The following is a 15802-nucleotide window of genomic DNA, read 5'->3' on the forward strand; positions in this document are numbered from 1 at the left end:
GTGCATGATAATTCAGATATGTGTAAATTCTGGTTCTGTTGTTGCTCTGTTCTGTATCTGCATATGTAAAAATATAAAATATATATTCATTTATTTATTTGTATTTTTAAAGGGTCACAGTCACTAATCCATTCTATAATTTATTTAATACTAATTTAATATTCTAATCTTATCAGTTAATGGTTAATGTTCAGATAACGAGCAGCATTTTTTTTAGGGAAAAGGACAGATGTAGGACAGATGCACTTTATTGGACTTTGTTTGGACTGTTAATAAAAAAAAACACCCATTCACTGCCATTATAAAGCTTGGAAAAGCCAGGACATTTTTAACTCCAACTGGATTCATCTGAAAGAAGAAAGTCATATACACCTAGGATGGCATTAAGGTGAGTAAATCATGGGGTGATTTTCATTTTTGGATAAACTATCCCTTTAAACAATTTCCAACAGTTCACATTTTTGAACAGCTTCAGAAGACAACTTAGCTTTTTCACCCCTTATTTAAATAAAATGTAATATTTTATTGTCATCCTTATTTTTATGTTATGTGAACATAAAATATAAAAAATATTAACACACTAAGGCAGTGAAAAAGATTTATGTGTAATAAACTGTATGCACCAAACCACCAAGAGCTTTATTACTTTTTGAAAGTGCAACCATGTCAGTGGTGTACCATAGAAGGGAGGGACACAAGACTATTAATGCCAACTTTGGAAAAAGGAACAACAAAGTAGCACACAGACAGTCTGGGTTGAGTGAGTCAGTTGATGTATTCTTACCATGGCCTTGTCTGTTGCTATGGGGATAGTGTACATTTGATTGATGTGGTTGTCCAAGTCCTGTTGGGAGTGGGACAGTAAAAGCTGGCTCAGGTTCTTCCTGGACTGTTTGGGTGGGAGGGCGGGGGGCGGGCCTTCAACTCCTTCCGGAGACCTATTAAATTAAGGAAGAAATTTAAAAACATATATGATGAAAGAGCATCAAAAACATACTTCAAAACATCTCCTTTTGTCTTTCACAGATAAAAAGAGAGTCAAACATGTTTGGATCGACTTAAGCATAAGTAAATAATTTTAATTTTCCATTAAGGGTGAAATATCCCTTTTAATATAAGGGCTCCAATACCATCATTTTTATCCAACACATGAATGAAATGAAAGCACAATTCAGCTCAATACATTTCATTCAGTTGAAAACATTATATTGTGACAACCCAGTGAACCACTGAATTATGCAACATTCACTGAATTATGCAACATGTTTTAGCTTTCACAACTTTCACAACACACTCCCAGTGAACACTACACCACGTAGGGTCACGAGTATCTGAGTGTGTGTTTGTATATAGGGCGTAAGTGTGTGCAAGTCTGCATGTGTGCGTTGGCTCCCACTGACCCCATTTGGCTTTTGTGTTCATTTCAAATCGTGTTCTCACCCCAGCACTGTATCAGAGAGTGACCGCTTTTACCCAAACTGAAAACATCATGCCTATACAGAGCTGCTGAGTAGGTCAAAGGTCACATAGAGCAAGTGTCTGTTAATCTATGGATAGCAGGGACATACAACATGATCAATGCAGTCTGATTCTGAAACAATTGATTCTTATGAGCTGATTTTTTTAATGAATCGGTCAAAAAGTCTGCCAAATCAGAATTCTGCAAGTCCTTTCAGGTTCTGAGTTTGGGCACCAGGTGTTTATTTCTTCATTTAGATCTGTGACAGACAGAAACAAGCATATGCTGTGTGTGTGTGTGTGTGTGTGTGTGTGTGTGTGTGTGTGTGTGTGTGTGTGTGTGTGTGTGTGTGTGTGTGTGTGTGTGTGTGTGTGCGGTCTATTCTTTAGGTGTACAGGAAGATAAAGCAGAAGAGAAAGAATTATGGAACATGCATACATCTGTGCGTTAAGAAATAGGTATTTATACTCCGTTCCTCTAAATGATATATAATTAAACAAGGAAAGCATGACAATGATGGCATATATAGTATACTGTTAATACTATAAACATCTCTGACGCAGACCCTAAGATATACCAAGTGTCTACTACTATTTATCTCTCACCTCTTCTGTATATTTTACATTTCAATTTTCTGTGATTACTCATGTTTAAGCTTTGTTGTGAAAAAAAAATTGATTTCACACCTTGTCCTAACACATATCTGATGGGTATTACACATTTGGAACCAGATGTTGGACTAATGAGATTTCACTGTGGGCAGGGCTACCCAGAGCAATTTACATTTATGCATTTAACAGATACTTTTATCCAAATCAAATTACAATAGAGAACATAAGAAATTCGTCACACAGACAACAACATTCGTAGTATATGAATGCAGGTAACTCAGCAATGCCAAAGAATTAGAAACAAAGCAACTAACAATTACTTACTGCAGCTGTGGCTGGTTAGGACATGGTGTTATACTATTTTGCATTTTTAGAAACTTTAGACATTTTAAACACAGAGAAACTTTTGTATAAATGAATATTTAAACTGCAAGCATTATAAAAATGTAAAGATTTGACTGCCACCAGTAAATACCTTCTAATATAATGTATTCTATAATCACGCCACATTCTAACACCAGACTTTCTAAAAATGCACACAAATGAACCACACACTCAATAAAAATCATTATCATTTTCTCACCGTCATGTTGTTCCAAACCTGTATGACTTTTTGTTCTGTCTAACATACAAGAAGATATTTTAAAGAATGCTGACAACCAAACTGTTTCGGTTATATGGACAAAAAAATACAATGAAAGTCAAAGGGAACTGAAACTGGTTGGTTATCAACATCCCATCCAAAGAAATGCATGGGGTTTGGAATGACATCAGAGTGAGTAAATAATGACAGAATTTCCATTTTTAAGTGAACTATCCATTTAAACTATTTTGTGACACTGCAGGTGCGGTCAAATTACTCTGACCAGTTACGTCCAACCTAAGTTTTTTTTATATATATTTTTTTTATTTTTGCCACACAGCCCATTATCAGACAGGTTATGTGGTGACACCACCCACTATAAACAGGTCATTTCTACAACAGCGTAACGACTGAAACCACGGTTTCTACAGTTAAAGTTAATTTTAAGACTTTTTAAGACCTTTTTATTACCACCTTATATGAAATTTAAGACCTAAACCTGTAATGGAAATACACATTATATGACATACATGTAAATTTTAATGTGTTTAACGTAAAAAGAAAACAAAATATCATCACTGTAATAAATTATATTTAAAGGGGTCATATGATGCTTATTCTCGTTGTAGACACACGCTGCCGCCATGTTGTCATATAGACGCTGTGTGTTTCACTGTGAGAGAGAAACCATCATCTACCAACCAAGGAAACATGAAAAAAGATTAACCCAGTAACTTTGATTTGGTAAGCCTTTTTCTGCAATCATCTGAAAAAAACGAGCGCATCTGATTTCGCTCCCCTAGTGATGTCGCAAAAGGATATCATTATAATATTACTGCCCCTCAATCTGTAAGTTTCCACCCACTTTCATTCTGATTTCGCAAGCGACAACGGTGTACCAGCTCTAATGCCATGGTGAAAGTTTGAGCAAAACATGTTAACTGTTCTGTCTTTGGCTGTACAGATGAGCACAGAACACTTGGTGCTTTCAAAAATGCTCTTCAGGAACCTACGGGTGACGTCACGGACTCTACGTCCATGTTTTTATACAGTCTATGGGTGCAGCTCTATTCTGGAAAAGGGGGGAAGGAAGCAGCAGCTCATTTGCATTTAAAGAGACAGGCACAAAAAATAAAATGTTTCTGCTTCCACTCAAAATAGGCATTTTCAAAATGATATAATAAATGATCTGTGGGGTATTAAGAGCTGAAACTTTACAGACACATTCTGGGGACACCTGAGGCTTATATTACATATTGTAAAAAGGGGCATAATATGTCTCCTTTAAACAATAAAAAGGTACTTTAAATGTGAAATTAAAACCATCAGTAGGTGGCACCAAATCACTGTTAACAAGTGAGTCATTGCGATTTAACTGAATCATTTAAATGTTTTGATTCATTCAGGAACGCAACATCATCATGTTGCTCAGACGCAAAACAGTGACATATCGATCTTCTACTGGTCACACGTGAATTCATATGAAGACACGTGAATTCCCAGGTCAGATTTCACCAAACTTGAACTTTGGAACGCAGCGAAATGCAAGATTTTTCGCATGAGCTTGCGTTTCCGGTTTGACGCAAGTTAATGGAATGAAAAGTGCAGTGTGATCGCCCCTTAAATGCGCACGCGCACTAGACTTCACGCAATGCGTGCACTATGTAGGTATTTTGAATGTTTGTTTTTTTTTGCGTTGTGAGAATATTTAGCAAATAGCTCACTTGTCATGGTATGTTATATCATGTTATGAATAAACAAAACATTTAGAATTTTTACCTCAGTGTGTTTCGATGCTTCGCTGGTTATTTTTATTTATTTATTTTATATTTTTGTCACTAAGGTTTTATTCAGGCAATTTGTCTGGTCAGGCAAGCAAAAAAAAAAAAAAAAAAAAAACATTTTAAACCAGCTAAAAGGCTGATCAGCTGTAGCATGACCTATATTATTGTTATTATTATTATTATTATTGAGAACATTAACAAGGTAGTTTGACCTGTATTCTGCTACTGCGATTCTCTCTGATGATGCAGTAACTTAACGCGTTATATAACTGAAAAAAAAATCTTCAGTCTGTTCAATGATTGTAAACAGTCATTAGGTTGGTCAGACCTAGATATTTTAGCGGCAATGTGACCAAAAATATTTAAGACCCATCGAATCTGAATTTAAGACATTTTAAGACTTTTTAAGGCCTTTTATTGGGAAACATTTAAGACTTTTTAAGGACCCGCGGACACCCTGTGAAACAAAGGAAAAGGGGGATGAGCTGCTATAGATCTATTAAACCAGCTCTGCAAACAAAGTCAAAACAACCACATGCCATACAAATAGCCTATCTGTCATTGGCAATGTTATTAGGCTTAAGTATACTGCAGACCTATACAAGAGGATCACGAAGAGCTTGGCATGTTTACCATGCTCTGTTAAAATCCAAAGCTCTGGGCCCAACGCTATGAGAGCAGTAAATATGTTTTACAGCTGCGCAGTGTGCGTTTAGTTTCCATTCGGGGCCATTTAAGGGCGCAGACAGAGGGTGGTAATTCTGATTGGAAGGCTGAAACAAAATAAACAGCCAATAAAAGATGGTTTTGGTGCAGTAAAACCACTTGTCCCATTTGAGGAACAGATTTGAGTTCTGTTTTTTTTACACTAAATTATGTGGCTTCTGCAAATAGTGTTTTATAATAACTGAAATGATTTACTGCTTCAGTAAGTTAGAGTGGCACTGCAGTATGGATAAGCAAACAGTCAAGACAGTCTTTTGGGGGTTTAAGAAACTGAAAGTTTAAAATGTCACTGAAATTACTTTGGATAAAAATATCAATATTTCATACATCTGACTATGACATCTGGACAGTCTTTTCCTTAAAAGGCATAATCCACATGTTGCTATGTGGATGTGGTTTTTTAAACAAGTCTGAACACAGAAGCAACCATAGGAAGCACTATCAATAATAATAAAGCATTACTGAAGCCAATTCTTGAGAATGGACTGTTTTGCTATTGAAGAAAAGGAAGTACTTACGGTGTAGACTCCAGGCTGATGCTGTTAGCTTGTGTAGAGGAAGCTGATTTGTGATTGGAGAAAATAGGAAGGCTGGGGGAGGCTTGGATGACATGGTCCACCAGGTGACCCATGGAAGAGGGCCGTAGCCGAGGACCCTCTTGCACAAATAAGGAGTTCCTACTGTTGACAGAACATTTATAGTTGCTGTAATCCTTTTCACCAATATTTTTTAAGTACAAATTCTTTTGCTGAAGGTAAACTAGGTGATCTTATCTATTAAAGAAAATAAGTTTTGCACAGTAACATACAAAGTTACTGTAAAGAGGACAATGTATAGGCCTGTCTCAATTATTTTGGTTATTTGATCTTATCAGTACTATTTGAGATAACAGTGATAGGCTAACTGTGCAATTTAAATATCAATCACATTTTACCATTCAAATGAGGATAAAAAAGTATGGGTTTAAGTCATAAGGGAGTAAAGAATATAGAATTTAAAAAATTTAACCATTTAATGCATTATATTATATTACATTAAATTATATTATATCCTTTAGGATTAAATCGTGACAATTTATCTTCAGTACAAAAGTGATGATTGTAACAGGCCGTACATTATGGTTTGATGTAGTGGTCGAACGATATATCGCCAAGGCCGATATATCGGCCGATATTTGGCATTTTCCAACAGTAAAACTGTTAAACAAAGGAATTAAAATGTATACAAAAAACTATTATAATGATTGCTTTTATATTTTTAGTAATGGAAAGGCAAACATTATAATACTTTCTCATTTGCCATCAGCATTCAGCAAATACACATTTACATAATTTAAACATCTCTGAATGACTAATGAACATCTAATTTCAAAAAACTTGCAAACTTAGTCGAATCCAGCTGTGAGATCTTATGAAGTGTGTATTTGTATCCTGCATGATCACGTGTACTCTGCATGACGGTCGGTCTGTGCGAATTGAATATGGACAGGAAACTCGTGATTTCAAATTATGCTGTGCTTCATGCTTTTGCCCAATGTCATATTCATGTCATTTTCACTGTGTGCTGTATGTAAAATGAGTGTTACCTTGGCTTTATTTGAAAAAAAAAAAAATGTGATTCCCAATGCACACAAACTTCCCAGAATACTGAGTGCCCTGTTGGTTACAGTGTTTACTTCCTTTTCAATTAGGTTTTTATTAAATATTTGTTTATTTGTGAAAATACATTGTCATTTAAAGTATAAGCATGTTTATTTTACACATTTATTTTTTAAATCCATTTTCAAATGATTTCAGATTTCTTAAATATTACATAAACAAAATAAAACAGCTTTATATCGGCCATCGGCCACCCTGCTTTCCACGATATCAGCCGTCAAAAAACCAATATCGTTCGACCACTAGTATGATGTAACACATCAAACTATGTGTTAACACTAGGGATGTTCATTTCGGTTATCTTTCCTAAGAGACAACCAACGCTCGTTAACCAATTATTAACCGTTAACTGACAAGATTATTTTAAATTAGAATTGAATGAAATTAGAAAGGATAAGTGTCTGTGACCCATTAAAAATACTAACATTTGTTTCCCTGGGAATTAATTATACATGCGCAAAAAGCAACAAACAACAGAACATGAGGATTCGCATGGTCATCATATCACATCACCCACCTGCAGCGTTTCTGCAAGCGGAGAAAAACATAATAAAGCTAGGCTATATATAGGCCTATATAAATATAATGAATAAATAGGCCTATATGAGAAATATATTTTTACTTAAATCATAAGAAAATGAACTACAAAACTGTGCGAGTAGCCTAGTATGAAGAGTTTCAGTTCATTTTTGTGCTGCGTGAAATGAACCCAGATGGCAGAAAGCGGCATCCTATTTTCCTTTTGGCTTATTTTACAAAAGCACAAAGATTTGTTTTTATTGTGAATGTACACAAATAAAGGCAAACCTTTTACAATTCAGATTATTTTTATGACTAAAAGGAGTAGATGCTTCCACTGTTTGGGGGGTGGGGGGGGGTGTTATGTGATTGCACCGGCGCCGCATTCGTGCACACAGTTAAGCATTGCTACCTTGACACAGCAGCCTGTTTATTATCATAATAAAATACAGTCAGTTAAACATGAAAAAAAAAAAACAGAAAAAAACTACACTGCTCAGTTTAAATATTAGTAAAATCTGTTGTTAAGTGTTATCACCACACCGCCGTGATGTTATGCAAACCATTTTGTTTTACGTGGATAATGGAACGTGAGTGAAGTACATAATAAATAATAATTTGGCATTCAAATACATCGCAAATACAGAAACATTTGATTTTGTGTCGCATGAGAGACCCAACGTTGGCTTCAGTTTCGTTTTAGCCTAAATGAATTTGTTTTGGCTTGTTATTTATATTGCTTCTTGTTCTTTTCTAAATACTGTTAATTGAAAGGATTTATTGTGGAGTGAGGGGAACTAAAATAGCCTAGCTATTTTGCAGCAGCATTAAGCCTGTTTCTGAATGAAATAGTAAAACGCGACTTATTTTTATTTATTTTTTCCTCTAAAAACACTGGACTGGGCGGTATATCGAGTTTGTACGATATTTCGATATTTTCTTTATAAGCAATTCGATATGAGGCAATACCATTTATATCGACATACAGTAGTTTGATACGAGCACATCTGAAAATATAGCGGAGGACACAGACTGAGCTGCTGCGGAGAAAGGGCATCATACAGTTTGTTCCAAACATGTGACAAGCTTCATATTAAGGCCTTTAAAAACTGGTAAGACATAGTTTACAGTTTCGTTTCGCATATTAGTTTAAGCGGCTCGCTCCGTCATATGCTCTGACAGAAAGGCTGCGTGTGCCGCTGACAAAGACACTAGGCTACTCACGCTGTTTAATGCGTTTGAGATGTGCTGTCTTCCTGAATGCATAACTTACATTACACAGGTATATTCTCCATCTGTAAATGTTAGAAAGCCATGGAAATATTTCCATTTTTTCTGTCAGAAGTGCATGAGCCTTCTGGGATTCTCCGCCAAACTTCACTATAGTGAATGAGCGCCGCCAGACAGAGTTCAATTAAATAGGAGCGCAATAATTCTGACTAAAATATACATTTCGCTGAAATGTTTGTAGTTGGACAATAAATGCGACGTACAAATCCAAATACAAAAATGAAAATACAGAGATAAATACCGTATATCGCAATCTGACAAAAATACCGAGATATGAAAAAATACCCAGCCCTAATACGTGTAGTGTATTTTAACCATGCAGCAAACCTTTTTAAATATTTTGATAAATTACTAAAAAAATAAATAAATAAATGACTTTTTAAACCATTTAACTGATTGTATTAATCGGTCAACATTCTTAACGGTCGGTTAACGATTAACTGGTTAAAATGAACATCCCTAGTTAAAAATTAACACAAACCCTACTTATTCATTTTACAGTTCAGTCACTCTCTCTTCCTGAAAACTCCCTCTGTTTACTAGAAATGCGGAAGTCTGTCTCTGAATCTCTGACACAGGGAGTGAATTCCTGGATGGGTAAAACTCACAAAACCTGTCAAGAATGTGTCTAGGTCATACTTCTCCCCTAAATAAAAGGGGAAAAAAGAAGAAGAAGAAGAAGAAGAGGAAGAAATTATAGCATATTTTGCTTTTGGAAATTAAGCCCTTTTAGTACCAATAAAAAATTGCCTGTGATATTCTCATTCCTGTAATAAAGGAAAAATGCATTCATTGTAGCACCTTTATGCTAATTTAAATGACCCCCCCAAAAAAAAATCTGTATTATGGTATTTTTTTTTTTTTTTAAGTACTATATTATAGTACAGTAGTATTATAGTAGAAATCTAATGACAATCATTACTAGGAATAACAGGAGAGAAAGAAAAGAACAAAAAAACATTGCACTAATTAAAATGTGGGAAAAAATTGCTTAATTGTTGTGAAAATATGAAAATGTCCAAAAAAAAAAAAAAAAAAAAAACCTTTTTACTTCAATTTCCTTTTGCAAAATAAAGTTTCTTATTCTTTCTCTTAGCATTTTTGAATGAAACATGACAGACATATAATCATGAAATTCACCTACATAGAGCTTACACGTGTCTTTTTTCCCATCACCCAAGCACCCTACCGGGTCTTTGCTCATTAGATTGGGTGTTTCAATAAAACAGAGATGAACTCACTGGTTGGGCGTCCCAGGTGGTGAGCGGGTGGGCAGGCTACGGGTCTCCAGCCTCTCTTCAGACAGTGAATTCCTGCTCACTGATTCCCAGTCTGTCACACCAATCAACTTTCTGCCCGGGGGTTTGCTGGGAGATCTAAGAGATAAAACCCATTCTATTAATCTCCACAATACCCTACTAGAGCCAAAGGCTGAGGTCACTTCTAAGCGTTGTTTAACAGTAAGTTATTATTCCAATGAGCAACTGTATGTTCATATCCAGTGGACACCATAAGAGTGTTAAAATAAATCTCTTTTGTTTTTCTGAAACTTAATAATTAAGTCAGATAATATTTCACCAACTGATCCTTTAATTTGTAAAGTCTTAATACTGATTTCACCATTATAAGAAATCAGTTTCATTTTAAAACAGAAATCGAAGTTCATCATTTTACATTTATGTTCTCCAAACTATGTTTTACGATGTTTTATTTATATTTTGAATGTTTAATTGCAGGAGTTCAGTACATGTTGACACAGTAACCTCTAGTGAGAAATCTCTTTCCACTGCATGGCAATTTTAGCAAATAAAATTAAAATTAAAATTCAAGAGTCCTGTCACATTTTTCCTGTCATAAGAAAAATAAGTCATTGTCAAAGATTTTGTCCAAGTAATGGATATCATTGAAAAATTGCCAATATGATTGTTTGTTTGTTTGTTTTTTAAGAAATTTGTTTATTCATTAAGGATGCATTGAATTGACTAAAAGTGACAGTAAAGACATCTGTGTATATTTTTATGTAACAATTGCATATACATATCCATGTAACAATTTCTATTTCAAATAAATGCTGTTCTTTTGAACTTCCTATTCATCAAAGAATTCTGAAGACAATGGTTCCACAAAAATACTAAGCAGTACAACTGTTTTCAACATTGATAAGATACCTGAGCAGCAAATCAGCATATTAGAATGATTTCTGAAGGATCATTTGACACTGAAGACTGGAGTAATGATGCTGAAAATTCAGCTTTTCACAGAAATAAATTAAAATTTTTAAATATATTAAAATAGAAAAGTTTTCTTATAATAATAATAATATTTCACAGTTTTACTTCTATTAATTCTTACAGCCTTTGTGAGCATAAGAAATGTATATATAAAAAAAATCTAAATAAAAACTTCTGAATGGTAGTATAGCATTATAATTGCCTGATTTTAAATAAAAATTCTAGTAGACAGGAGCTGTACTTTAATGACTAGAAATATCTACCCGTGGGTGTTACTAGAACAGTGACCACCGAGTCAACTGACTTGCTTGAAAAGGACTTTGATCTCAACATGACTCTCAAAGCTTCATGTAAAGGTTCACCTTCTGATCCAAGTTACTCCTCCTCACCAGCTGGTAGTTTATTTTTTAAGAAAGTTCACAAATTAATATGCTAATGATCATTAACTGAATCATATCATAACCAGTCACCAACACAAAGTCCCTGAAGTACAAGAACACATTACCTTGCAAACACTCTGTCCTTGATTCCCTTCTCCTTGCCATACTGAACAGATTGTGCTTCCGTCCTCCCACTGTGAAGAGATGTATGTTTGTCAGGATTCAAACCGTATTTCTCAATTTCACAACATATAATGTGACATTCAAAGCTCTTAGTGCTCAAAGCTACGGAGTTCAAATATGTTTTACATACTATAGTGATTACCAATAAATGCTTATAAATCTAGAAAGCTTTGCAAGATGAATTATTCATCACCTCCTCTTCCGAGTTTCCATATATTTAAAATTGTCTAAAAGAGCATCATCAATTTTTTAAAAGTTTATCCCCAGGATTTATTAGAGTATTTGTTAGTGTCGACTAAGGTCAAGCATTTTGATGACTGTGGCCTCCCTCAGCACATAAGTGACTAATGCAGATGACAAGACTGAAACTAAAATTCTATGAATTTATGCTCAGAAAAAAAATGGAAATGCAACACAAAATTAACAATTTGGAAATTGAAAAAACAACTTTTACACTGTTCTGCATAACAAGCAGTCAACATTAGAATCTAATAATCTAATTTTCTAATAATCTGCTGACTTAGTTTCCGAAATATTTTTTTTTTCCATTGCAAATTTTATTTGTAAATAAACTTAACATGTATTCCAAAAATAACTTTTTAAGATTAAATTTAAACATTAAAAAATGAATGTAAAAAAAAAAAAAAAATATATATATATATATATATATATATATATATATATATATATATATATATATATATATATATATATATATATATATATACCAATTTTAAAACACATAATGTATTATGCAGAGGGAGATGAAAAGTTAACTAATAGCCTGACTGGGCGAGCAGACAAAAAAATCTTCACTGATAGCGATTTATAACAACAAGCTACACATCTTCAAACTACTGTACATGCAACACATTTGGGCCCATTTGTATGTAGGAACACTGAAAGACCGTCTTACCAGTATCGGAACTTGGAGCCCAAACTGAAGTAGTGTGCAAAGAAGTTCTTCTGCAGAGGAACGGGTCGATCTAGTCGAAAGAAGGTGTGGTGTTCAACACAGGCCTTCCAGAGGTTCTTACAGGCCCTGTAGTTTACCATGTTGAAGCCGACCAATGTATCTCTTGTCTCATGCTGTAATCAAAAAGGAAGAAAGGATCTTAAGGCAATTAAATCAAGCATACTGCACACTTAACCCAAAACACAGGAGATGTTGGAGACATTTACATTCACTGCTCTGAATATTATGTTGTCGTGAACATGGACCTCCATTTGAAACCTGGCCAAAGTACCCAAAAAAAAAGCTCTGCTCTAGAGAGACCTATTAGGACTGACACTCCAATCTGCAAGACTCCATTGGTCACTGGGGACTCCAGAGGGGGGTAAAAGCATTTCCCAGACTGTTTTTGGTTCTGCGACCAAGGTCCAAGGAAATCGTACCCACTCAGCCAAGCTGTGCCATCTGGGCATCAATTATGGATCATGACATCAAGTTCTGCTTTTAGTACAACTGCTTCTGAAAGGCCCCTGTGCATTATTCACACTGCTGGGGTGTTTTGAGGTCTCCAGCAGAGGTTCTGTGATGCTGTGGAGACCCGGTTCAGGCACACAGGTTCTCGTTGTGTCTCAGCAACCAGCGCGACTCTAATATCAGGTCTCATCCCGCTCCCCCACATGCAAACTGCATCGTCTGCTCTCCATAATTAATAAGCTGTAAAGAGTGTCTATCTATCTCCACATCGTCACTGACAGCAGAGTGGTAATTACAGAGGGATTTCAAATAAACAAAGATCAGTGGTGCTATGGGAGCCAACATGCTCTTTAATTTGACACTGCCTGAGCAAGATGGTTTATTAATAGAAGTTACTGCTCGCTGCAGTTTGTAAATTGCAGTGATAATGTCTGTTGGGGTCAATTTATGATTTTACACATTGTAACCAGGAAGATGAAAACAATATGGATGCACACATATGTGCTGCCACACATCACAAAAAAATGAAAGACAGCAAAAAATATTGACGACAACAACAAGTTCATATAATGTATACAGTTTTAATATCATAACTGTAATTCATTAATATTTATTTAATAATTAACTAACTATTTGTGCACCCATATCATGCCCTACATTTTCAATCACAACATAATTATGATATTGTGACGCATTGTGAATCATGCCATTTGTTTTGCAATATGCATCATATCCTGAGGGAGCTGGCAATGCCTTAGCAAACAATGTTTGCTTTTTTACTCAGAAATACATTACATGGCTAAAGCTAAACGTGTTCTGGATGCTGTTTTATGTTGCCTTGCCTTACTGATCAAGTGTACCACTTACCGCCTCTTTTCTCAGCTGGATGAAAAACTGTTTGCATTTAAAAGATAGTTTTACAATCTTCAACCTAAAATAGAAGAAAAAAAAATTGTTGGCATTTTCAAGGGCGGCAACAAACACATATTCTGAGCTGTTAAAATTCCCTAACCCATTTCACGGCCCTTTGTTTCTCTCTAAGCCTCACTCCTATTAAAATATGACTCATACTGAAGCTCAATATATTCTACATACAACACATACACACAAAAAAAAAAAAAATTAAATTTATTGTTTGAATAATTCTGTTGTGGACTTAACCTCCTTACATACATTCTATCACACAATCCCAGCACAACACACAAACAGTCAATGACTCAGGCAGGTCAAACTGAACCTCAATTGTCTTTAAAGAACATCCTTCATTGCTTTCCACCTATTATCTATTTTAGTCAGCATAATATGATATATAGGCTTTTTTTAACAATCACTTCTCATTTTTGAACTGCAGGGGTGATCAAATAATCAATAACTTCAACCATTTGCACTGAGAGGTTAGTTGGCATCTATGGCAAACAGCCCCTGTTCCCTTCTGGGCTAAACATAGTTTGCCTGGAAAGCATCTTTGCGTGTAATTCAAAAGAGAGATGCTTGGACTACAGTTACAGAAGCAGATTGGGCTTGTGTGCCAGAAAAACAGCCTGGTGGTGGAGGGGGAATAAAGCTTTGCACGATGAAGATTTGGGTGCCGCTCTTTATATTTACATTGGATCATTTAGTATTCTGCACAATTTGAAATGAGTGCAAACAAAAAAGCCTGAACATTTAGAACCCCCATAATGTATTTTAATTTCATAAGAGTGGAATTTAGTTTGCTTACATATACAAAAAAAAATAATAATAATAATACATAAAAGCTGTTTAAATGGACAGATGGTAGTTAGTGTTATACCAATTTAGAGAAACTGGTAAAAATTGTTGATATAAATACATCTTCAAAAAAAATCTGTTTAAATGCAAAACTTGAACCTCAAAAAAAATTGTCAGCAATATTAAACCCAATGTTCAATAAATAAACATTAATAACAAAAAAAAATTAGTAGTAAGAATTAAAATAAAAAAAAATCCTACCACAAAGTAATGGAAGCTCTTACTTCCATATAAATCTCTGCAGCCATAAAAAGCGATAGGACAGTTTGCCTGGCTTTTATTTCCGATGCTTTATGCAGTGTAGCACACTACAAAATCTTATTGGTCAAAAATTCTGCTTCACTTACCATGGAAAGTAGTTTATTCGTACCCTGTTCTTGTAAATGCCAATGCCAGCTGACATCACGCCTATGAAAATTTCTGTGTTCCTTTGATCCTGAAAGCAAGAACAGAGGGAAAAATGAGAAATTATTAATGAGGATCATTTAGCGTTTTCGAAACTGTGCTGTGTAATGTTGAGTTAGTCTACCTAAAAAAGCAAATTCTAAATGAAAGATCATTTGCCTTTTTTTTCATTCCAAGCCTGAATAACTTAAATGCTCAGTAAAATGTTAATACTGCTCTTTCCCATACAATGAAAGCACAGAAGATGACCATCATAGTCTTCTAAAGCCATGCAGAAACTTTGATGTTTCATTGATTATCTTTATATGTAGCACAATGGCTTGTGAGCAGATACACAATGAAGCAGCTCTGACTCACTAACCCTTGCATAGTGCAGTTCCACTCCATAAAGTTCCAACGTTCGTGCCGTGTCCAGGTAATTGAATTCGGACTGTGCTGGGGTAAGTCCACTGTGCCCAGGCCAGAAAAAAAGGGGAAAATAAAGAGTCAAAAATTAAGACATGTGCTTCCGATTCACATCACAAGACAGTGGAGTAGAGCCAAGTGTGTGTGCACAGCTTGTGTAAATTGCATAAATTGGTATACATTTACATAAACATATACACACACACACATATATATATATATATATATATATATATATATATATATATATATATATATATATATAGTCAGAATGCACCGATTTGTCAGTAAGGCTAAGATGCGTAGGACAATGAGCTTCCTGTTCTCAGCACAGCTCTTGAGTGGGCGTACTGAGCCATGAACGCACATGTG

General features: G+C 35.0%; 1 protein-coding gene across 1 annotated transcript in view; it reads right to left on the reverse strand.

The window, feature by feature from the left end:
- LOC109095757 (tyrosine-protein phosphatase non-receptor type 4-like) overlaps positions 1 to 15802 on the reverse strand; it is a 47804-nt gene that overhangs the window by 8524 nt on the left and 23478 nt on the right. The window contains 8 exon segments of the mRNA XM_042763785.1: positions 785 to 938; positions 5682 to 5843; positions 9872 to 10006; positions 11367 to 11435; positions 12341 to 12513; positions 13718 to 13781; positions 14968 to 15056; positions 15387 to 15474. Coding sequence (XP_042619719.1) covers positions 785 to 938; positions 5682 to 5843; positions 9872 to 10006; positions 11367 to 11435; positions 12341 to 12513; positions 13718 to 13781; positions 14968 to 15056; positions 15387 to 15474 — 934 coding nt within the window.

This window comes from Cyprinus carpio, chromosome A9, assembly GCF_018340385.1.
Source record: "Cyprinus carpio isolate SPL01 chromosome A9, ASM1834038v1, whole genome shotgun sequence".
Taxonomy (NCBI): domain Eukaryota; kingdom Metazoa; phylum Chordata; class Actinopteri; order Cypriniformes; family Cyprinidae; genus Cyprinus; species Cyprinus carpio.